Source organism: Gorilla gorilla, chromosome 22, assembly GCF_029281585.2.
Source record: "Gorilla gorilla gorilla isolate KB3781 chromosome 22, NHGRI_mGorGor1-v2.1_pri, whole genome shotgun sequence".
NCBI classification, from domain to species: Eukaryota; Metazoa; Chordata; class Mammalia; order Primates; family Hominidae; genus Gorilla; species Gorilla gorilla.
Window position 1 is genome coordinate 9,754,257 of NC_073246.2, and position 23,034 is coordinate 9,777,290.

The 23,034-nt window shown below is 46.9% G+C and overlaps 1 protein-coding gene and 1 pseudogene across 1 annotated transcript; one reads left to right on the top strand and one right to left on the bottom strand.

The window, feature by feature from the left end:
• Positions 1 to 395: 395 nt before the first annotated feature.
• Positions 396 to 21,567, bottom strand: LOC129529387 (immunoglobulin superfamily member 3-like). Its single transcript, XM_055374068.1, is given in 7 exon segments — positions 396 to 466; positions 1,821 to 2,225; positions 5,503 to 5,904; positions 8,370 to 8,429; positions 13,037 to 13,426; positions 18,875 to 19,285; positions 21,162 to 21,567. Coding segments are annotated over 7 exon segments (2,145 nt in total).
• Positions 9,250 to 10,312, top strand: LOC129529309 (N-lysine methyltransferase KMT5A-like; annotated as a pseudogene).
• Positions 21,568 to 23,034: the final 1,467 nt, after the last annotated feature.

Consider the following 23,034-nt stretch of genomic DNA (forward strand, 5'->3'; position numbering starts at 1 on the left):
AATTAATCCAAATAATTAGAACCTTCAATGAACTCATTCTGTATTCTTCCCTTAGGCACTCCAGTCTTAGATTCCAAGTAGTACCAGAAACAGGCAAATACTAGGGATGGATTCAAAAAGGCAATGTCAGACAAGGTCTTGAGGTCAGCATCTCCTCTACCTTCTACAGCTGCAGAACCATGTGATGGGCAATGCTGCTCAGAAAACTGATTTTGAGAGCCAGAGGGGACCAAAAAAGGTGCAATTACAATCCTATTGTCCCACTCAATAACGCAGGCAAGTGGGTACCTCGACATTTTCCACAACAAGGGTTCACATAAAATTGGGTCTCTGCTTAACCTTCCATTAACCTGAAAATCCACTTAAGTAAAACAGCCTCTTCTCTGAGCCTCTTGTCAGTCAAAGTTTAGGCTCTCGTTGGCCAAGGGAACAGTCTCATCATTTATACAACTCACTTGTTCCAAATCTGGTACAGAACAGAACTCTGTTATGGGGTTGGAAGAGGTGAAGGAGAAACCCAAAGGTTACCGTTATTTAACCTCATGTTGATGAAAACAACATTGTGGCCCCAACCATCTTTGCAAAGTCAGACCCTTGCCCTTGCCTGCACAGGTATCTGTTCTAGCCGAGGCATAGGCTGGGTGAGGGAAGGAACACAGGAGCCTACCGCCTGGGCTCCACCCTCCACCAGCTTCTAACCTGGCAGGAGACAAGGACAGATGGAGGAAAACCATAAGAGCTGCATGTACTTAACTCCTCCCGCATGTCAGCGGAAGAGCCTGATGAAGGCGAGAGTGTTTGCAGAAAGCCCTACTGACTAATGCTCCCCAAATTAATGCATCCTGATGATCTGCTTTGAGACAAACTCAGCCTCCATAGAGAAAGGAGCTCAAATTCAGGGCCCATACACCTGGACAGGGCCTGGGTGCAGGCAACATTGTGGGAGAAAGACAACCGGGGTTCAAATCCTGGCTCCACCATTCACTAGGTACATGACCTTAAGCTAGTCACTTAAATCTTTCCTGGGGTTGTTGTGCAATTCTAATAGAATAACTGACCTTCAGCACCTCATGCAAAGAAGATGCTCAATAGGCCCCTATTACCCTCCCTCTTTACTCAGAATTTCCTTGTCTATGAACAGGAGACAATGATATCACTTCCACATAATTGTATGAGGATTACAGGAGATGAGGTTAAGTAAAGAAAAGGGCTTTCTTTAAAACAATTGGCCTGTGCATTTCACAAATGTCCATGTCTACAGACACACACATACACACACACACACACACACACACACGCAAACACACAGGTTAGGGAATTGTTCTAGATTAAAGGAGTCTAAAGAGACAGGATAACAAATGTGATGTGTGATCCCTGCTTGGATCCTAATCTGAAAGGGAAAAATAAAGGGCATGATTGGGACAACTGGGGAAATGTAGGTGATAGGACTACACTAACGTAAAACCCCAAGGGTGTGATAATGGTGCAGTGGGTGGGTAGGTTCTTAGGAGTTACATGCTGAAGTACTTAGGGGGAAGTGTCCCAATGTCCACAGCTTTGCCTCCAATGGCTCAAAAACAGCAACAAACGTACACACAGAGGAAGAAAACAAATGCCGTCAGACAACAACTGGCTATCAAGGAAAGGAAATACAAGTGTCCACTGCATGATTCTTAAAACTTCCTATTGATTTGCAATGTCTCTAAATGAAGAGCTGGGAAAGGGAGAAGTGATGCTAAGGGCTCCATGCACACTTTTCTTTTTCCCTCACGTCTGCTCAGGCAGCATGGGCACATAGCCCACAGGTCCTCAGCACTCACCTGGCTGCAGCAGCCTGATCACCAGCAGGCTGGAGGTCCTCTCCGCCAGTTGTGTCCAGGTGTTGTTGTAGTTCTTCCGCCACAGCTCTGCCACACACCGGTACTTGCCTGCTTCCATGTCACTGGCTCGGCTGATGCTTAGGCGGACGTTGTTGCTGGACTCAGCCTTCTCGGTGGCAGTTCGGGTTCGGAAGCTGGAGGACCTGTCCCCCCACTGGACCCCTCCATCCCGGGTGAAGGTCACCAAGTCATGGAACTCCACCGTGCCCACCGGCTGGAACCGCCATGTCATTGACAAGGGGACCTGGGCAGGGTAGTGGGGTTTGATGATACACAGCAAGTCAAAGGAGTCGCTGTAGGTCACCCCCGGTGTCCGGGAGATGGCTGTGACTGCGAAGCCCATTTCTGGAGAGAAAGCAGAGAGATTCAACCAGAGGAGGCATGTGGCTTTCTCAGGGCAGTATGACATCAGCAATGGGGCAGCTGGCAAAGCAAGCAGTGTGGAGCAGAGGCTCTCGGGGCCCCTTTTGAGTTCTCAGGCTAGTGTTGCTTTTAGTATCCTGCTGAGGCCCAGTCCAAGAGTTTCCAAGACTCCAAAGAAAGGCCCACCACAATTCCCCCTGAACAGCACTAGCCTAACCCTTCCCAATGAGATCCTCATGCATTTGCTCCTCCCCTGGAATTAGACATCACAATCCTCTCAGGGACTGATTGCATGTAGGCAGGGTTGCTCCTAGAAATCTTGAGATTCCATGAGAAAACAGGAAAAGAAAACCCCAAAGCCAATTTCCTCCATTGCACAGGAGGAAAACACAACCACACAGCCCCAACACCTCTTTTCCTGGTCCCTTAGTGCACTGGTGCTGAGAAGGGAAGCAGATGGAGTCGGCCTCCAGTCCCTTTCTCACGTCCCTCATGAAATCCAAGAACAGAGCAGGTGGGGACCTCCAGTGGGGTGGGACAATTGTCCTAAATGCAGGGTTCTGCAGTCTCAGTGGCTGTGGGTCTCTCAATATTCCTTATTGAATGGGCAGCACTGCTAAGCTCTAATACTGACTCCTCAATATGAGTACCTCAGAGTTCCTTCAGCCTTGAAATACTGTTTAATATTCATACATTGATCACAATCATAAAGCTAACAGTAGCCAGTATTTATTGAGCACTATCTAGGTGCAAGCATGGTGCCAACTGCTTTGCTCTCATCATGCTCCACTGAATCCCCAAAACAACCTTGTAGAACAGGCAGGCTTGTCATCTCTTCCTGCAGATGTAGAAACTGATGCAGAGAGAGGTTAGATAAATTGTCCAATATCAAGCATTTGGTAAGTCAATGACAGAGTTAGTCTCCAACCACATGTAACTGATTCCAGGGGCCTTTTTAGGTTACTTTACCCATGGAAAGCATAACACGGTGGTTAAAGGTCCAGACTCTGGAGCCAGCAGCCAAGCCTTTGATACTTCCCAGTTAAGTGACATTAAAGTTACTTAACTTCTCTCTGCCTCTGTTTTCCAATCTGTAAAATGAGTCTCTGTGAAGATTAAATAAATCAGTGTTTATAAATATTACAAATAGTACCTGGCACATGAGATATACTATATTTTGTTAAATATTTTGTTAAAAAATGAAATAGAAATTTAAAAAAAGTACTTTAAACACTGTAATGTGAAAGACTGGACACAGGATGAATCTTTTGGCTTTCTATGGGGAGGTTAAGTTGGCAAATAGGTAGGTACAATTTGCTGAAAACTCTGGACCTTTGATTTGGATTTCATGGGCTATCTCTATATACCCTTTAAAAAAGTTTATGACACGGAGGCCCATCCTTAAACATGAAGCATCTCTGACAGTCACTGTGCATCTGTGTGTAGTAGGTGTTGCATGAGGGTGGTGTAGGACAGAACCTCAGGGACAGGACCCACACCAGGTGCTCCTGGCCTCACACCTGAAGGGGAGAGAGCTTCCCCAAGCAAATGACTTTGTCTAGTCCTGACACAGACACATGCCACAGTCACAGAGCACCCAGGCTGCTCTAACTGAACAGCCATAATGGCCCATTGTACATTTGGGACCCGCATCTAATTATACTGATATGAAAATTCATGTGTGTCATTGTTAACTTTAGACTGAAAAGACAACCTTAATTAGTCTAGAGTGCCCTCCCATTCTTCCTTGTTCAGTCCTTTGGGCCACCTGATTATGGCTGTAGCCAGAGGTATCTCAGTGGTGGAGATCAGGTGAACAGTGCTGGCCTCCAGATCCCAGGGCAGAGCCCCTCAGTGCCCCTGGCTGTGAGAACCACCAGACATATGGTGAGTAAGAAAAAACTCAGGGGATAACCTGATACCATAAATTACTTCTAGAGAAACAATCCTCACTAACTCTAATCACTCATTGGACATTCCTAACCTTCCAGGATGGTTAAAAAAAAAAAAAAAAACCAGTACTGGACATCCAAAAGTTGTCCCCCAAGTTCCATCTCACTGGGTCCACATAGTTGCTGAGTATGGACACAGGAACTGAGCTGATCAGGAAACGCAATCACTGGAGGAAGTTTCTAAGACAGAAATCTGAGCCATATAATTACTGCAAAAAGCAGGTCAATCTTTAGGATTAAGCTTTAGAAAACAAATGTAATTCTAATCTCAGAGGGGTAAGAAAATGGAGGACTCTGTCAAGGACAAAAACCACTCGGGGCTGCCGTCTTTACTGGAAGTATCCAAAAGCACCACCATCCCGACCTGCAAGGAAGGTGGTGACACAGTCCCAGGGAGTGGGACATAAAGTTGCTGAGGACAACTGATGTCTCCTGATAAACAGGAAGACCTGACGTAACAAATTTCTTTCCCAGCAAAGTCACAGACTGGTCATTTAAAATCTAATATACTGATTATATCCAGGCAGATAAATGTTGATAGAAGCCTCTTTACCCCAATGAGAAGCAAATCTAATCTTCCTTGGTTTTAGCAAATCTCAAGGTATCTTTTCATTCCATGCTAATGAGGGAATAGCTTTGTTAGGTATGGGCCCCATCAGGTAGTAGAAACTTCTAGCCTTAGGCAAAGTATTTAATGTGTCTCAGTCTCAGTTTCCTCCATAAAATGAAAGTGTCTGTCACTTGGCTAGGTGGGGATTCAATGGGACAACTAAGCTTAAGTGTTAAGGATTAGCCAGGAACATAGTAAATGCTAAATAAATGACAACAGATAATTTTATACCCTTCTCTGCTCTCTTTCAGGAAGGCTGGCCCCTGAGCAGCAGAGCAGGAAAGACATGCCACACAGTGCTCAGCCACTCTGCTCTCTTTAAGGCCAGGCTGGCAGTGGCCATGCTCCTCCACCTGGGGCCACCACTATGGCTGGGTGGCTTCACTAACCTGGATGGAGTTCTGATAACATCACTCTCTCCCAGCCAGAGTAGGAGTAGTCACAGCTTCCAGCTATTGCTATCCCTCAGGAGCCCCATCATCCACTGTGGGTCCCTTAGTCCTTGCTAGCACTATCTTAATTAATTAAACCCTTATAAGAAACAAAATAGATATAAAGGAAAGTACTTCAAACTGTATAGGTAAAAGACTGGCCATAGTTTCCTGCTAGAACTCTGACAGACAAAAGTCAGGATAAGGTGTTTGACACTGAAGCTGTCTCCATGCCAGACCCACTGCCAGTCCCACCGCTCACTCACCAAGAGCTATGATAGAGATGGGAGTGCTGGCCCGGCGCTCCCCAACAATCTGCCACTCGCCATCCACCACCCGCACCCATTCAGTCACATGGCATTCATACTGGCCCTCGTCCTCCTTCCTGCTGTTGAAGATGCCCAGGCTGAATGAGTTGGGCTGCACCTGCTCCATCTGGACGCTCCCAAAGCTGCTGCGCTTCCAGTAGGACAAGCCTGGCTGCACGGTGCCATGCCGGTCTAGCCACATGATATTGCTGCGGCGGTTCTGCCTGTCCACAAGCTGCCAGATGACAGAGAAGCGACCCTGCAGCCTGCCTGCCATGCGGACGCTGCAGGAGAAGCGCAGGTCCTTGCCCTCAAGGATGACGCTGGCATTGCTGGCCACCTCCACGGAGATGCTGCTCTCTAGGAAGAGGGAGAGAGAAACACCCTGGAGGCTTTATGGTCTCCACAGCGCCCTCCCCACAGAGGAAACAGGAGGAGGGGTGCAAATGGAATCATATTCAGCTACGGTGAGCCTTAGAGGGTCAAAAACACTCTGACCCTAGCTGATGTAAGCCCTGGCTGGTTCTGGGCATTGCTCCCTGTGGTTTTAGATCTGATAATCTAGGATGTTCTTTGCTGTGTGCAGAGAACTGTGATAACGAGGTTCTAAGACCTGAGCCTGAATAAGAACCTAAGAAATACAACATAGTGGCATGATGATTAGGGCATAAAACAATTTATTGGGTAATCTATTCAGCTGGAGTTCAGGGTTTTTCAAGTTGAATTTTCAGCAAGAAGAGTAACTCCAAAATCCTACTTCACTTCCCTCTTCCTACCATTCGATACTACAGCAGTCAAATAAAAGCTGAACATCCATAATGTGCCATTTGAGTCCTTCAGGACAATTTAGGAAATATGAAAAAAAAACTGACAGTAAGTATTTGGATGATAATGTGTGCTTAAGTGTGGGTAATAAGGGAGCACAGATGGTCTAGTTTCGCAGAGTGCATGAGGAGCAGGCTTTCATTCTTTCATTAACACACAGGAAGAAAACAAAGCCAGCAGCTCGTCATCCACCACTCTCCCGCCTGTCCAGTCAGCCCTGGGGCTCCTTTGCTTTCTTTCTAGAAACATTCGGCCAATCAAAAGTTTGGGATAAGGATTCCACTCCCTTCTCTGTCTCATCTAGCCTCTGCTGCTCACTTAACTATCTGAATTCACTCAATCAAATTATTTAACCTCGACATGCCTCAGCCTCTTCTTCTGTAAGACAGGTAGAGAGCCACCTTTAATTGTAGAATTCTTTAAATATTAAAAAGTAAATGAGATGATGCGTATAGATTCACCTAACACATAGTAGGTTTTCAAAAACTGGTCATCATGATCATGATTAATTTTATTATTCCACATAACTCTTTGTTTTTATAAACATCACAGATAGCCTAATATGTTTTAATTATGCATGTAGTATTTTGTATAATTATCTACATTGAGTTCAGAAGGTCTGTAAGTATTAAAGAACACAAAGTAACTAGTTTGGCTCCAATTTTTGGGTACCACCCACATTAAATACATGCAATAATTTAAACCAATTAATTAAATCAAATCCCAGATTTTAAGAGGCACACCCAATTACCAAGAGAAAACACACACATACACATAACAATGCATTTGAATCAAATCTTTTCTCTCCTTTATTTCCCCAACAAGCAGAAACAAAGACGAGCACTGAGCCTCAAAATGTAGCTCTTATTATAGTGAGGATGCCTGCTAGCCATTCTGGATGTGCTTGTTTTATGTGAAAAATAAAAGGTCTGGATGGGGCAGGGAATAGCAATTTTCCCAGGAGGGCAACCTCCCCCAGGAGTCATACCAGGATGATTCATAGAGATAATCAGGCTCCTGAACAGTCACCATCTATAGCACTAATGGCTAAGGGGATGCATTTGGAGACTTCCTAACTCTGTAATCCTGTGGTTCTTCCTTAACCTACCAAAGCTCCAATTTCTCATGTGAAAAATGGAGATACTAATAGTGCCTACTTCTTAGGGCATGACATTGACAGGATTAGATGAGGTAATTATTTTTCATCATCATTAATAACAACAATATTCCTCTTTAGAGTAAAGACTCATCCCCACTGTTACCAATTCAAAATAAGTGATTAAAAGGGCAACTGCAGCATCAAGGAAGAAAATCCTTTCACTTGTCTTAAGCAGGAGAATGACTTGCAGGACCTCACTCTCATCCCCTACTGTCATCCCAGTGGACGCTTACGCAAGTCGTAGCTCATTTATTGAAAGGGCTACTGTTTGGTGGTGCTCTGTTGCTTGAGCAAGCCTGGAAACCCACATAGTTAGAATGTGGGGCTACAAGAAGAAATGCTATTTTATTACAGCAGCTGAGGCAAAGGCAACTACAGACCTGGTGCCTCACTGCCCACTAACACTATTTACAAGAATTTCCAGGCCTGAGAAAAGGCAGCTGACAATTTTAAACTCTCTGGATTAAGTGAAAACTAGGACAGAACTAATAAAAATCTGAATACACATTCGCAAATGAAATTTCAAATCAGGAAGTTGATGGTGTAGCACAGGCTAAGCGCAGGGCGGTGGGTGTGGAGTTAGAAGCAAATATTTCCTAATGCAATGCAAGCTCAACCACTAACTGAACAATCAGCTCTGTCACTTCCTGTGTGGTGCTCTGATTTCTTCATTCATTAGATGGATATCATATTGGCCTCTACGAGGATTTGAGAGGTGGGAGCGGAGAAGGAGATGATATATGCAGAAGCACTTTGGTCTCTTAGGAGGAAAAGCGCCATTAAAATCCAAGGCATTATCACCATTACCGATGTGATTGTTGTTGTTCTTCAGCCGACTTACCCAAGTGGCCTTGGGACAGGATCTGGTGGTGCTGGGGGACTTTAACTACCCAGTTATTTGCTGGAAAAGCAATATAGCAGGCCACAGATCATCAAAACAATTCTCAGAAGGGGTTGGGGAAAATCTTAGTACAAAAAACATAGGAAGTAAACAGCGTGGCTGCCCTTCACTTGATCCTTAGAAAACAATGAGGAATTAGTTGCAGATTTAAAAGTAGAGAGTCCGTGGTTAAGGCAAGCACAGACTGACAGGAAAATAGTAAAGACAGTGGGTATTCAATTCAATAATTTCAGTTGTACAGTATTCAGCGAGCACCTACTCTATGCAAAGCACCATGCTAGGCATTGCAGGGTGGAAAAGGCTAAGAAACAAAAAAATTTCAAGATAATTAGGTGGAGCGGGCGAGCGGGCGAGCGGGCGGGCGGGCGAGCGGGCGGGCGGGCGAGCGGGCGGGCGAGCGGGCGGGCGGGCGAGCGGGCGGGCGAGCGGGCGGGCGGGCGAGCGGGCGGGCGGGCGAGCGGGCGGGCGGGCGGGCGGGCGAGCGGGCGGGCGGGCGGGCGGGCGGGCGGGCGGGCGGGCGGGCGGGCGAGCGGGCGGGCGGGCGGGCGGGCGGGCGGGCTGCTGATTACGCACCGCCTGCGCCTCCCTCCCTGCGTGCCTCACCCCGGGCGGCTCGGGGCTGCCGCTGTGCGCGGGTGCCGGGCCCTACCTTGCCGGCCATGGGGGAAGGGGGCGCCGTGGGGCGCCGCCGGCCCTTCCCCGGGGCGCCGCGGCAGCGCTGGTGGCGGCAGCAGCAGCAGCAGCAGCGGCAGCGGCAGAGGTGGTGGCCCGGTAGCGGCGGCGGCTAGGGCGCGGGGCGCGCTGCCATGGGCCTGGCCGGGCTGCAGGCAGGAAGATGTCCAAGCCCCGCGCGGTGGAGGCGGCGGCGGCGGCGGCGCTGGCGGCGGCAGCGACGGCCCCGGGCCCAGAGATGGTGGAGCGGAGGGGCCCGGGGAGGTCCCGCACCGACGGGGAGAACGTATTTACCGAGCAGTCAAAGATCTATTCCTACATGAGCCCGAACAAATGCTCTGGAATGCGTTTCCCCCTTCAGGAAGAGAACTCAGTTACACATCACCAAGTCAAATGCCAGGGGAAACCATTAGCCGGAATCTACAGGAAACGAGAAGAGAAAAGAAATGCTGGGAACGCAGTACGGAGCGCCATGAACTCCGAGGAACAGAAGATCAAAGACGCCAGGAGAGGTCCCCTGGTACCTTTTCCAAACCAAAAATCTGAAGCAGCAGAACCTCCAAAAACTCCACCCTCATCTTGTGATTCCACCAATGCAGCCATCGCCAAGCAAGCCCTGAAAAAGCCCATCAAGGGCAAACAGGTCCCCTGAAAAAAAGCTCAAGGAAAAACGCAACAGAATCGCAAACTTATGGATTTCTACCCTGTCCGAAGGAGCTCCAGGAAGAGCAAAGCCGAGCTGCAGTCTGAAGAAAGGAAAAGAATAGATGAATTGATTGAAAGTGGGAAGGAAGAAGGAATGAAGATTGACCTCATCGATGGCAAAGGCAGGGGTGTGATTGCCACCAAGCAGTTCTCCCGGGGTGACTTTGTGGTGGAATACCACGGGGACCTCATCGAGATCACCGACGCCAAGAAACAGGAGGCTCTGTACGCACAGGACCCTTCCACGGGCTGCTACATGTACTATTTTCAGTATCTGAGCAAAACCTACTGCGTGGATGCAACTAGAGAGACAAAGTGCCTAGGAAGACCGATCAATCACAGCAAATGTGGGAACTGCCAAACCAAACTGCACGACATCGACGGCGTACCTCACCTCATCCTCATCGCCTCCCAAGACATGGTGGCTGGGGAGGAGCTCCTGTATGACTATGGGGACCGCAGCAAGGCTTCCATTGAAGCCCACCCGTGGCTGAAGCATTAACCGGTGGGCCCCGCACCCTCCCCGCCCCACTTTCCCTTCTTCAAAGGACAAAGTGCCCTCAAAGGGAATTGAATTTTTTTTTACACACTTAATCTTAGCGGATTACTTCAGATGTTTTTAAAAAGTGTATTAAGATGCCTTTTCACTGTAGTATTTAAATATCTGTTACAGGTTTCCAAGGTGGACTTGAACAGATGGCCTTATATTACCAAAACTTTTATATTCTAGTTGTTTTTGTACTTTCTTTTGCATACAAGCCGAACGTTTGTGCTTCCCGTGCATGCAGTCAAAGACTCAGCACAGGTTTTAGAGGAAATAGTCAAACATGAACTAGGAAGCTTGGTGAGTCTCCTTTCTCCAGTGGAAGAGCCAGGACCTTCCCCCTGCACCCCCGACATCCAGGGACGGGGTGTGAGGAAGACGCTGCCTCCCAATGGCCTGGACGGGATGTTTCCAAGCTCTTGTTCTCCTAACGTCTCGACAGGCGCTCACTGAAGTGTATGAATATTTTTTAAAAAGGTTTTTGCAGTAAGCTAGTCTTCCCCTCTGTTTTCTCGAAAGCTTACTGAGCCCTTGACCCCAAACACGGGCCGGGCATAGATTTCCTCTTCCACAAGCTTCCGCTTTTCTGGGCACCTTGAAGCATCAGGGCGCGAAATCAAACTAGATGTGGGCAGGGAGAGTGTTGCTTACCTGCCCTGCTGGGGCAGGGTTTCCTGAAACTAGGTTAATTCTTTATAGAAATGTGAACACTGAATTTATTTTAAAAATAATAATAAAAATTAAAAATAATTTAAAAAAAAACACAGAAAACAACTTACATGTATATAGGTCTTGAAGTGAGTGAAGTGGCTGCTTTTTTTTTTTTTTTTTTTTTTTTTGCTTTTTTGGCTTTTTGTAGAAGAGATTGAGAATGGTACTCTAATCAAAAATAAAGTTTTGCAGTGGAACCAGAGATCACTTACCTGACATCCACCCCCATTCCGCCTCATCCTGCTGGGGTTGAAAGTTCCAGACCTGCTGTCGAGGCCTTGTGTTTGTCAGATACCCAGTGTCCTCCTGCAAGGACGCAACTGAGCTGAGGTGTGAGCCTAGGAGCCCAGGACCCCTGACCCCAGCCGCTACTGCCAGCCTCAGAAAGGCACCCAGGTGTGCAGGGGAGCACACAGGGCCCGGCAGCCCCCAGGAATCAAGGATAGGGCTAAGGTTTACACCTTAACAGTGAAGGCAGGAGGAATAGGTGGCTGCTTCCTCCCGCCCTTCACAGAACTGATTCTCACACACTGTCCCTTCAGTCCAGGGGGCCGGGGCTCAGGAGCCATGACCTGGTGTCTCCTGCCCACCCTGGTCCCAGGTAAATGTGAATGGAGACAGGTATGAGAGCCTGTCCTCATCTTTGATTTCCCCCCCAACCCCACCTCGGGCCTTACGACGGTGTTACCTAAGAAAGTCTTCCCTCCCACCCCCTCCCTCATGCTAGCCTGGTCAGTGGTCAGCAAATTGGAAGAGGATCCGACGGGAGTATAAATGTGAGACACAATGTCTTGATTATACCTGTTTGTGGTTTAGCTTTGTATTTAAACAAGGAAATAAACTTGAAAATTATTTGTCATCATAAAAATGAAACAAATTAAAATATGTATTGCCAGGAAAAAAAAAGATAATTAGGTATGTGTGTGCATGGTTTTTAACAAAATAATAATAAGCATAAAAGAAAATAATCCAGTTGATGAGAAAAGAAGAAAAGACTGACAAGAGGACCCCTATGGCTACTTTTTACTTCACACTTGAAGAGAAATATTTTAAATATTAAAACATATAAATAAAAAGTAAAGGAAATTATTACAAGGCTCAGAGAAAGAATAGTTTTAGCAGCTGAGAAAAGGTTAAAGGTTAGTCTTAAAACTTTACCACTTGTTTAAAATCAGAGCATCATAGGTTTTTATTCTCTTTACTAAAAACAGAACTATGGGAGAATGAGATTAATAAGAATATCTTGATACTGTGAATGTTTAAACTCAACACAAGCAAACACCGGTAGTTTCTGGAATCCCTAGCAATGGCCACTACCCACCCACACAAGGCCAGTCTACATGAAGGCTGGGAGCCCACTGAGGCAGCCTCAGAAATCAGCTAAGCTGAAAAGGCTATGCTCCAGGAAGATGTGAGAGGTCCCATCCACTGACTTTTAGAAACACAATTTCAACAGGGAAAAGCCATTTAGGGAAATGCCAGCCTTTATACCTGAAAAACCCAGATGGCAAATCCTTAATAATGCACTTTATGATTTAAAATCCTCCCATAAAAGACCAGCTCTCCTTAAGTGAGATTTCAAGGCAGGCATCTATCTACCCACTTCTTCTGGGACTTGATTCCCACACAAGAGCAAACAGCTTTCTGGGATTCCTGGTTTCCCTCCAAGCTGAGCTGGCACTGCTTGTGTATGCACAGGGCTGCTAGCAATCAGATAGGCCTATACCCAGCCCTATCTGGACACCCTGATCCTGGACACCCCTGATCCTGATCCTCTGCTATGGGGAGACTGCTAAATGTAGGCAGGTGGGCTACAACAGGGAAGAGAGGCTCAACGGTTTTTCCCCCAGCTCTGCATTAACCTCGAGGGTTCCATCTGTCTCCCCTCACCCTCACCACACTATTCTCTCTCCCCCTACCTCTCCTAAATGATGCCGAGCCAAAGGAGAAGAAAGCAGCACATCTCTCTACTTACCGAGGGGGAGGACTATGATGGGGATGTTCTTGGGACGCTTGCTCTCCTTATCAATGAATTCCCTCATCACGGTTTTCTCTCGCTCAGTCACCCGGCAGTTGTATTTCCCTCTATCTTCCTGGCGGAGGTGGTAGATCTTCAGCACAAAGACACTGTCGCTCTCTTTGGCCACGTTAAGCTGTCCCCTGGTTTCCCGGTGAGCAAATTCGCTGTTGAGGACAGGCACAGCGTTAGGGCCTATGGTGGCGATGAGCGAGCTGTTGAAGGCCCAGGAGACAGCAAAGTAACGGTCGGGAACATTCTGAGCCTCCTGGATGCATCTGAACTCCACCGGCTCGCCCACCGTGTGCAGCCACTTCTCTGTTTCCAGCCGAACAGTGAATTCTTTGTCTGAGAGAACAATTAAGAAAAGAGACACATTCTGGGTGAATGAGGGCCCCAGCCAACTAAACCACATTAGCACATTCCCACTATCCTTCCTCTTCTTTACAATACTAATTGCGGGGAGGACCACAGCACTTGGCTTGAGAGTAAAATCCAACTCAGACCCAGGTTATCTGAGGTCCAGAGAAACGCCTGAATATCACAGACAGAATTCAAAACTACTTCAGCCCAGACGGTCTAAGCAAACTGTTACCCCAGTTAAACCAATGGGGCTCAGTCTGAAGCTTTAGATGTCTTGCATGAGACCCCCAGTTCAGTGAGAAGCTACTAATATCACTCAAATGGTGGATTACAAATATCTAGCCTTGATATATGCAGCCAGAACTCTATTTAAGCAACAGCATTATAAACATTTTCAGCAGATATTGTAAGACTTACCCCACTGAGGTCTGTGGGAAAAAATTACAGAGTGGCCTAGGTGCTGGCCCAATCCTAACAAATGCTCAAAGATTAAAATTCCCTCTCTACCCCCCGCCATGTGAATACTAGAAATAAGATGTAGCTATGACAAAACCCTAACAGAATTACATAGAAAAAATAAAAACTAATGTCTGTTCACTAGTTTACCACCTGTCAGATCAAATCTTTAGGCAGATTTCAATGGAAGTAGGTACTTTCCCACTGAAGTACCTACTAAGTACTTACTTTAGTAGGAAAGTACCTACTTTAGTGGGAAAGTACCTATAAAGTACTCACGCCTGGTTAAACCTTAGTAGGTACTTTCCCACTTAGGAAGTACTTAGTAGGTACTTTAGTAGGAAAGTACCTACTTCTGCTGAAAGCCAGACAGCCTCTGAAATGATTACTAAACCCAAGCAGCCTCCAAAGACCTAGGTGTTTTTTAAATTTTTATTTATTTACTTATTTATTGTCACAGGGTCTCGCTCTGTTGCCCAGGCTGGAGTGTAGTGGCATGATCATGGCTCACTGCAGCCTCGACTTCCCAGGCTCCAGCCATCCTCCCACCTCAGCCTCCAGAGTAGCCACCATATCTGGCTAATTTTTGTTGAGTTGGGTGTTTAACCAGGCGTGAGGGGGTGACCAAAGAGGGGCTCATCACCACTAACAGCATCACCACAACCTGTGTACCAGTGTACAGTGGCTATTAATCCCATTAGACAGCTATCGTATCTCATAGGCACCCAGGGCAGAAGTCAGGGGGAAGAAAATGGAGTTAAGGGTTAGGGACTGGAGCTGTGACCACTGCCCAGTTCTAGCTCTGTTCCTCTAAAAAGAACACTGAGGTGGAAAAAATCTCATGGCAGAGATGTTTGAATTCCATGTAGATTCATTAGCTCTGACCTTGTCTGCCTTCCCTAGACTGGCATGTCTAGTCTTTCCCACTATCTTCAAGATCTTGCCCATTCATCCCGTCCTAGGCACTCTTCAAGCGGACGAGGTTTCTGTTTCCCCGAGAAAACATAAGAGTCACGCATGAGCAGCATCCACATTCCTCTTTTCCAGCCCCAGCTCAGCTTTACCCCTCCCGCTCCTTGGGCTCTCCAGCCCCTCCCCCCGATATAGGCCAGTGTCCTGCTGCAAACACCCCTCTTTCCAGTGACCTAACTACTTCCTCTAGCAGCCAAACTTCCTGACAGGGAAAACCACGTCATCAACTCCAGGGCCTCCCCTCCAATGAAGTAGCTGCCGTCACAGCTTCCAGCTCCCAAGAGACCGGTCTTAAGAGGCATGGATTGAAGGAAGCACATTTCACTCTGCCACCATCTGCCTTGGTGAACACACCCATATGGGACAGTCCCCGTGTTATCTGCTGGATATTATCTCTCACGTCAACCCAATTAGTCATTTATAACCCGACATCAATGGCAGAAAAGCACTCCTTCCACATAAACACCACTGGAGCTGTGCAAGGGGTACCCTAGACCTCAGACCTTTCCATTGCTCCAGGTTAGCCTGGCTGTAACTCTGGCTTTCTTCTTTCAGCGGCCAAAGACTCTGCTTATCTCAGGGGAATCCCCCCATGCCTTGGTGACACCTTCATGTTCCCAGGTTGAAGACACAAGATTTACCCGCATCACCCCCGTTTCTGCCCTTGGTTATGCCCAGTCAATTACATCTCCAGAAACTGATCTGTGCTTTTTCCAATACCCCCTCCACTTCATCTCACTGAAATTAGGCTTCACTGACTTAGCAAATGTCACGAATGATCCACCCTACCCCTACCCCTACCCCTATCCCCATCCTAACCAAAGGCTTTCCTCAAGCAGGTTGAGGCCTCTGAGCCTGCTCTATGATCCCTTCTCTCCTGCTCTTCTTCTTGCTGGCCTGCCCACTCTGTTCCACTCTCTCACCTGTTTCTCTGGTCACCTCTTACTGCTGCTGTTCTCCCAGGCCCTTTCCCATTTTAACCCCATGGGCTCTTCCAGGGCCCTGATCACTCTCAGGCTCAGTCTCTGAGCCGCAGACCCCTATGTCTGAGGACCCACTGGGTGTTTCGCATACTGAGCATCTCTATCAGAGTCTATCTGATGGATGGGCTCTTTCATTAGAATTTACAAAAACAAAAGGCAGCCAATGCTGCCACAGATGCAAAGGTCCCGCATGTCCTCATTATTGTTCCTTCCCTCCCACAGTTCAAGGAACCCCCAGAGCCACAGCCCCAGCCCCTGGGCTTCTAGACAGTTGGACCCCTCCTTCCATTGTGCTCTTTATTCTTTCACCTCTGGCACCCACTGACCTAGCCTTGGCTCTTATTAGCTCTTTTCTACCTGGTCTCTTGGCTTCAGATGCAACGGATTTAATCAACCTCCAGGTGGTGTCCATAGGTTTTTCTTTCTGAAACCCAGATCTGATTGTCTTACTCCCTGCTTAAAAATCTCTACCTCCTCTCCAGCTGTCTGCAGCAGAGGTCGTCAAACTTTATGAAGAAGAGGACAAAGGAAGGGGACTTTTTATTCATATAAAATCTTCTGCTGCCAAACATAGTTGAAGCTATGGGGGACCACCCAGGCCCTCGCATGCCTTCTCCCTGCACTCCTGGGTATGCACACGTGCACATGAACACCAACACACACCCATGTCTAACCTCCTAGGCAACTTTGAGGGGCTTCCAGGGTTCCAAGAACAGCTTGAAAACTCTTGGCCCACAGAGTCAAGCCCCGGTTCTATATCACTGCATTTGGGGCTTTGGGCTCCCTTTCCTCTCATCACACACATCTGGAACTCAACATCTGGAACTAGTCATACTTGACTCCTTTCTGCTTGCCAAACATATCAAACACTTTTGCACTTTTATGCTTCTTCTACTGCTGACTCCTCAAGCTTCCAGACTCAGTTCAAGTCAAGAAACTTATTGGTGTTCCTGGATTTGTCTTATCAACCATCCCATTCAGAGAAAACTATGGTTGCAAGAACACTTCCTATTTCTGGTATTCCCAGAGCACTTTATACAAATGCTATCAATGCACTTAGCACATTTTACTTGTCCATTGGTTCTCAGGTCTGCCTAAGTGCAGGGACCAGTGCTAGTCATCTTTGAAGCCCTTAATGCCTATCACCATCACACCTTCAATGCTGTGGAGACTGGCTACATGTTTACTGAAATAAACTGAGAAGGGTAGAGTTGGAGATGCAACTGCTGAACCTAAACAGCACAGGAATGCAGAGTGAAGTCATCAACTTTTTTTTCACTTAGTTTTCCTTTTGATGGCTTAGTCTAGATACATTTTCAGGGTAAATTCAAAAAGTTCTAATTCCAAATTGGTAAGATTAAAATAAAGAAGATTAACTGATGCAACCTAATTTAAAAGCATTAAGACTCAAAATTTGGCACAAATTTTTGAAGTTGATCTTAAAACTATCCAGGAAGGGAAAGGATAAATATAAAATAAAGCCCCTTGGATAGATTTTTTAATACTGAAAAATCCAGAAGCTGCTAAATGTCCTACAGAGCAGATAAAGTGCTCCCTATCCCTACCAACCCCTATGGTAAAAGATTTCACATCCATTAGATGACTTATTAAAGTGATGTCCAGAGAATTGCTTCTGCCCTAGAAGCTTTGCTTGAAAAAAATGTAGATAGCAGAAGAATCACCTGGGAAGCATGCCAGAAATCCAGCTTCCCAGGTCCCATCCCAGGAGCTTCCAATTGAAGACTTCTGGGAAGAAGCCCCAAAATGTGTACTGTTAGCTGAGTCTGAGGCATTACTCTAGAATGGCAGAGAAAGTATGCAAAGACCCAGACAACTAACTGCAGCAAATGGGACAGGGAGCCCAAGAGACAAGTCCTGAAGAAGGACCCCACCTGTACTGCAACTCACCAGCTCATTTCCCACAAAGCCACACTCACTCACCAGAACCACCACAGTCCTCACTGGAAGTGAGCATCCGCACAAGGAAAGGCTTTCAGGCCACTCATCACCAACTTAGTGATGGCACAACAACCACGCTCCAACCAAAGCTGGGGGAACTGAAGGCCCATGTGAGAACCTGCCCTCAGCCTAGCAGAGGCAGCCAGCAACAGCTGTCAGCTCTGGCCTGGAGCCTTGTGGGCTCATGAGACTGGGGAGTAGAGTCTGGGGCCACAGGAGATACCAAGAGAAGTCAGGGAGGGTTTCAGCTGGCTGTGCCACCATCATTTTGCCTCAAGACAAATGATGGTGTCTAAAGACATCATGCAACCTCCTAAGGACCCCTTCCAGGCCTTCACTTAAGAAAACATCTACAGTGGAACTTGGTACTCTCAGACTGGCCTCATCAACATGCCCTATGACTCCTCTTGAGCCCCAACATAAAGTAATCTGCATTCAGCATCCTCACCTGCAAAATAGGAGTACTACCACCTACTCACCTCACAGAACGTCTGGGGGATGGTGAAGTAATATGTGATAAAGCATTTTGGAAATTACAAAATATCACCAAAGACTATTATTAGATAAAAAATAATAATTTAAGCCAAAATTTCTCTAGTTCATAATGTTAGACCTTGGATGGAAGTCTCATTATCTCAAATGGCTTCTGCAAATGAAACCAGATGGGTACCCAAGGAAGGCAACATCATTAAACGGGGCAGCAACTGTGGCTAATGGGAATGAAAGCCCAGAGTTTTAAGATACAAATGGTTTCTCAGAAATCTCCCAATTTTTAAAATGAGTTTCTAATTCAAAAAAGTGTAAACACCACATAGGTGGAAGAAAGCATGTCTCTAAGCAGGATTCAGTCTGTGTGGCACCTGCCTGTGACTCAGGTCTTAGGATACCTATGTCCCGCACATCCCTCAGCTCCCTCCGGCCGCACACAAGACAGGCTTTAACTTCACATGAAAACCTGCTGTCCTGGTAGAGGTGCCCAAAGAAGGAGTCTCCACATTCTCCCAGTATCTGACAGCTTTCACCACCAAGTAAAGGACAGGACAAGAGGCTCAGAGGGACTGACCAGTTGGCTGGACGTTGACCACGGCTCCCTCGGAACGCTTTCGGGTCATAGCATACCATGACCCATCCGGATCCTGGATCCACTCGGCGGCCTCGCAGTAGAACTCGCCCTGGTCAGAAGGCTGCAAGTGGAAGATGGTGAGGCGGAAGGTGGTCCTCCCCACCTTGTCCAGCAGCACCTCCCCCAAGCTCTGCCTCTGGTCATATTCGCTGTCGGAGTGAAGCATGAAATCTCGGCTCAGGGAGATGACCTCCACGGGCTTCTCGCCAACTTTCTGCGAGAGCCAGGCCACAGACAGGTGGCTGTGCTGAACGGTCTCCGAGGCCACCTCACAAGTGAGCTCCAGTGGGTCCTGCTCCACTCTGTGCAGAGTCTGGGGCATGGCAGTGGTCTGCAGGGAGTCTGGGATCACTGCAACACAGAAATGTCCTGAGACTGCAGTCACAAAGCCACAGAATCTGAGACTCCCGGGGCTAAGCTCCCATTCCAAGCAGGTGTCACTGCACTGCGTCCCTAACAGTCATCCTTGAACCATCGATTCAAGGCCACAGACAGCCCCATATGCACATAAACAGAAAGTTTTCTGTTCAGATTTGGAAATGCATTATTTTGGTGCTTACACTTACCTGTCTCGAATTTTAATAACACTTGGATAAAACATGGGGTGTATTTCATATTACATAATAAATGAACTCCTTGAAAATACTGTCTTTAAACAATTGTCTTATAGGTCAAATAACATTTGTTGTTGATTCTGGCACTGCTTTGAGATACTTTAACTTCACTTCTGACTGATCCTCTAATGGAAATACCTCCTGGAACTTTTAGTTTTACATTTCTATACAACATCCTTTCTTTCCTTCCCACATCCCCATCCTGTAACTTACTTCAGCAATGCAGCCCTAGGAAGATGATTTTTTTAAAAAACCATTTTTGGTAGAAACAATAATCATCATACCCTATTTTTAGTGGGTTTAATTTTCACGTAATTCATCGATCAAAGGGGTCCTCACTGGAAGGAAGCCACAGTCTGGAGAGATTCAGGCAAGAGAAGAGATTTTCTCCGTGATCCCTTGGTCAGAATCATACCCTGATCCTTGCTTGCACCTTTCTGGAGATTAAATAGCACCACCTCTCTGTATGATGAGAGTACCCTAGTCACAACTAGTATGTGTTTTCTCCCTGTTCTCACCCAAGGATTGGGTCTTACAGGTCTCCTGCTGGGAACGGCCAAGTGCAGTGGCTCACACCTATAATCCTAATACTTTGGGAGGCTGAGGGAGGTGGATCACCTGAGGTCGGGAGTTCGAGACCAGCCTGACCAACATGGAGAAACCCCATGTCTACTAAAAATACAAAATTAGCCAGGCATGGTAGTGCATGCCTCTAATCCCAGCTACTCGGGAAGCTGAGGCAGGAGAACTGCTTGAACCAGGGAGGTGGAGGTTGCAGTGAGCCCCATTGCACTCCAGCCTGGGCAACAAGAGCGAAACTCTGTCACACACACACACACACGAAAAATAAAAGGTCTCCTGCTGGGACACAGACTAGTTAGAGAAAGGAAAAATAAACAAATGATAGTATGTGTATTAATAAAAGAACTAGCAACACCCACTGCTTAGCTGTGATAATAAAAACTGGACATTAAGATAGGCAGAAAAACAGAACAGCCTTGATACGGTTAACCCTTTGACACTGGCAAACACTGTGACCAGTGCTGCCCACACTGGAAGCTCCTGCATCCCTCTTCCTCATGTTTCCTTCAGCATTAAGGAGCAACAAGGGAGACAGCCACTTCATAGTTCCTTACGCATGGAGCCAAAGGACCTTCAATGTACAAGGTCTGAGCAAGGACCCGCAGCCGCATGTGCTTCCTGCTTCAGCAGTGCCCCGTGGGTCTCAGAGCTACCCAAAGGCCTATCCTTCCGAGAGGTTTCTCCTCTCTTCCAACTGATGTCATAAGTCTCACCTTCCTTGTCATTCAGATCATCAACCACAAACGTCCTTGCCTTATATTTTCATATCCCTTTTCACCAGTTACAGGGTTAGTTAACTTATGAAATTCTTAACATCTGCATTAGATCTTTTTAAAGTTTCACCCTCAACCACCTATTATTTAGAAGTGAACAAAGAAATTTAGTTTCCTTGTGCTATCTGTTGACCCCTAAAATATGTTGGCAGTTTTGGGATTCTTTTTAAAGTCAAATGCGTGGCATAAAGCAAAATTACACTACTAAAGAACTGAGTCAGGCCAGACGCTGGCAACGTGAAGACAGCTTCTCCTTACCCATTAGGTTCATCTTTGCACTGTAAATCCCAAAGTATTGCTTATCGGTGCTGGGTGTGTGGCATTCATATTCTCCAGCATCCCGGGCCTGAAGATCTGTGATGTGCAATAGAGTTGGGTTCCCCTGGACTCTTTCTATGAAGATCTTCCCTTCGCGGATGCGCTGGGTGTAGATGGCATAGGGGAAGGAAGAGTCCATGGTGCTGACGATCTGCACCTCTCACTCTGGCGACGAAGGCAGGTAAATGGACCACTGGAAATTCTGCTCAGAAGGTCCCTGGTAGCCACTCACATTGCACCAGATAGTGATGTGGGAGCCCTCCGTGCGGTACAAGGGTCCTTCCTGAGCGGTGACCTGCCGCTGTGCTGACACCACACCTACGAGGGAGAGAAACACACGCAACATGCTCACTTACTTCTCAGACCAAAATGCAAAGTAGGCAGCAATCTCCAAAGGGTTTGTTATTTGTGTGACATGATAATAATATAAACAGCTTACTGGCCCTTTCAAAGGCACTCTGTGATTTATAAATATTAATTAAAACACTCTGTGGTAAAGCACTGTCCCTAATTTGCATATATGGGAATTTGATCATGCCAAGATGTGCTTTTGTTACTTACTCAACAGCTGACCCTTGGGAATTTCATTTAGCCCCTCTGTTTGTCATGTATATGGCAGCTTATATCTATTTATTAATGCTGTGTATAAAGTTTTTAATAAAATAAGCAGGAAAAGTTGAATCCTTGGCACAAATTCAGATGAAAACAAATAAAAGCAACCATCTAGAAATCTGGCTGAAATTAAACGCTTCTTCCTTGGTCCGAGTGCTGTTGGGAGGGAGTCCTGGGAGCACCTTTTTACTGGTGCTGCACCCTTCATTTTCCCATGTAGCTGCTCCCCAACACCACCCCAAGGAGCATGCCTTAGTTTCTCTTCCCTCCATAAATGGAGGCAGAGCTGAGCTCCTGCAGGCTGCTATCGTTTTAAGCTGAGCACACCCAAATACAAATGTGAAGGGCTGAAACAGATCCCTGATGCCCAGATTCCCACAAACTGACAAAGGGGGGAACTAACAGTGCCCAGCTAAACCTGTGACAAGGACAGTCAGGCTACCCTTGAGTTTCCCACTCAAGACTCCGTCGCTGACCTCCTGCCTTCTGGCTCAGATACTGTTCTCCAAGGTCACTTCTGCCTGCCTTCTCCTTGTTCTTCTTAAAGTGGCATGGTGAGTTTAAGTTCTCATTTCATGCCAACTCAACACTGATTGTGCCTGAGCCACTCAGAAGGTGGGAGGGGGCACACCGCTGCCTCTTCATTTCGGCAGTGGTCAAGTACTGCAGGTTGTGAAAAGCACAGGTGAGTTATAGGCGCAGCTTTGCCACCAATTAGAGCTGGTAGTGTCATCTCAGACAACTTGCTTTTCTTCTCCAGACCTTGATCTTCTCATCTATCACATGATTTCTAAGAAGGCTTTAGAGAGGACTAGCATGGGTTCCGATGCTGGCTTTGTCACTTATTAACTGTGGTCTTGGATAAGCTGCTTAACCTCTCTAAGCCTCAGTTTTCTCATGAGTAAGATGGGGATAATAATGCCTGTCTCATAGGGTTATTGAGAAGATTTAGTAACATCTGTAAAGACCCTAGCACAGATCCTAGCCCACAATCAGTCCTCAATAAAGAGCTGCTGGCTAAGACATATTTCTGCTGGAACATTCTGTGGCTCTGGATCCATAGAGGACAGGATTTGGCCAATGACTGCTTAAGGACATTTCAATGGCCCCTTGACGATGACACCATCACTGGGCTGCCCACCTCATCCCACAGCTGCCGCCTATTCTTGTGATAGCTTCCCTTTTCCCCCACAAATGGGAA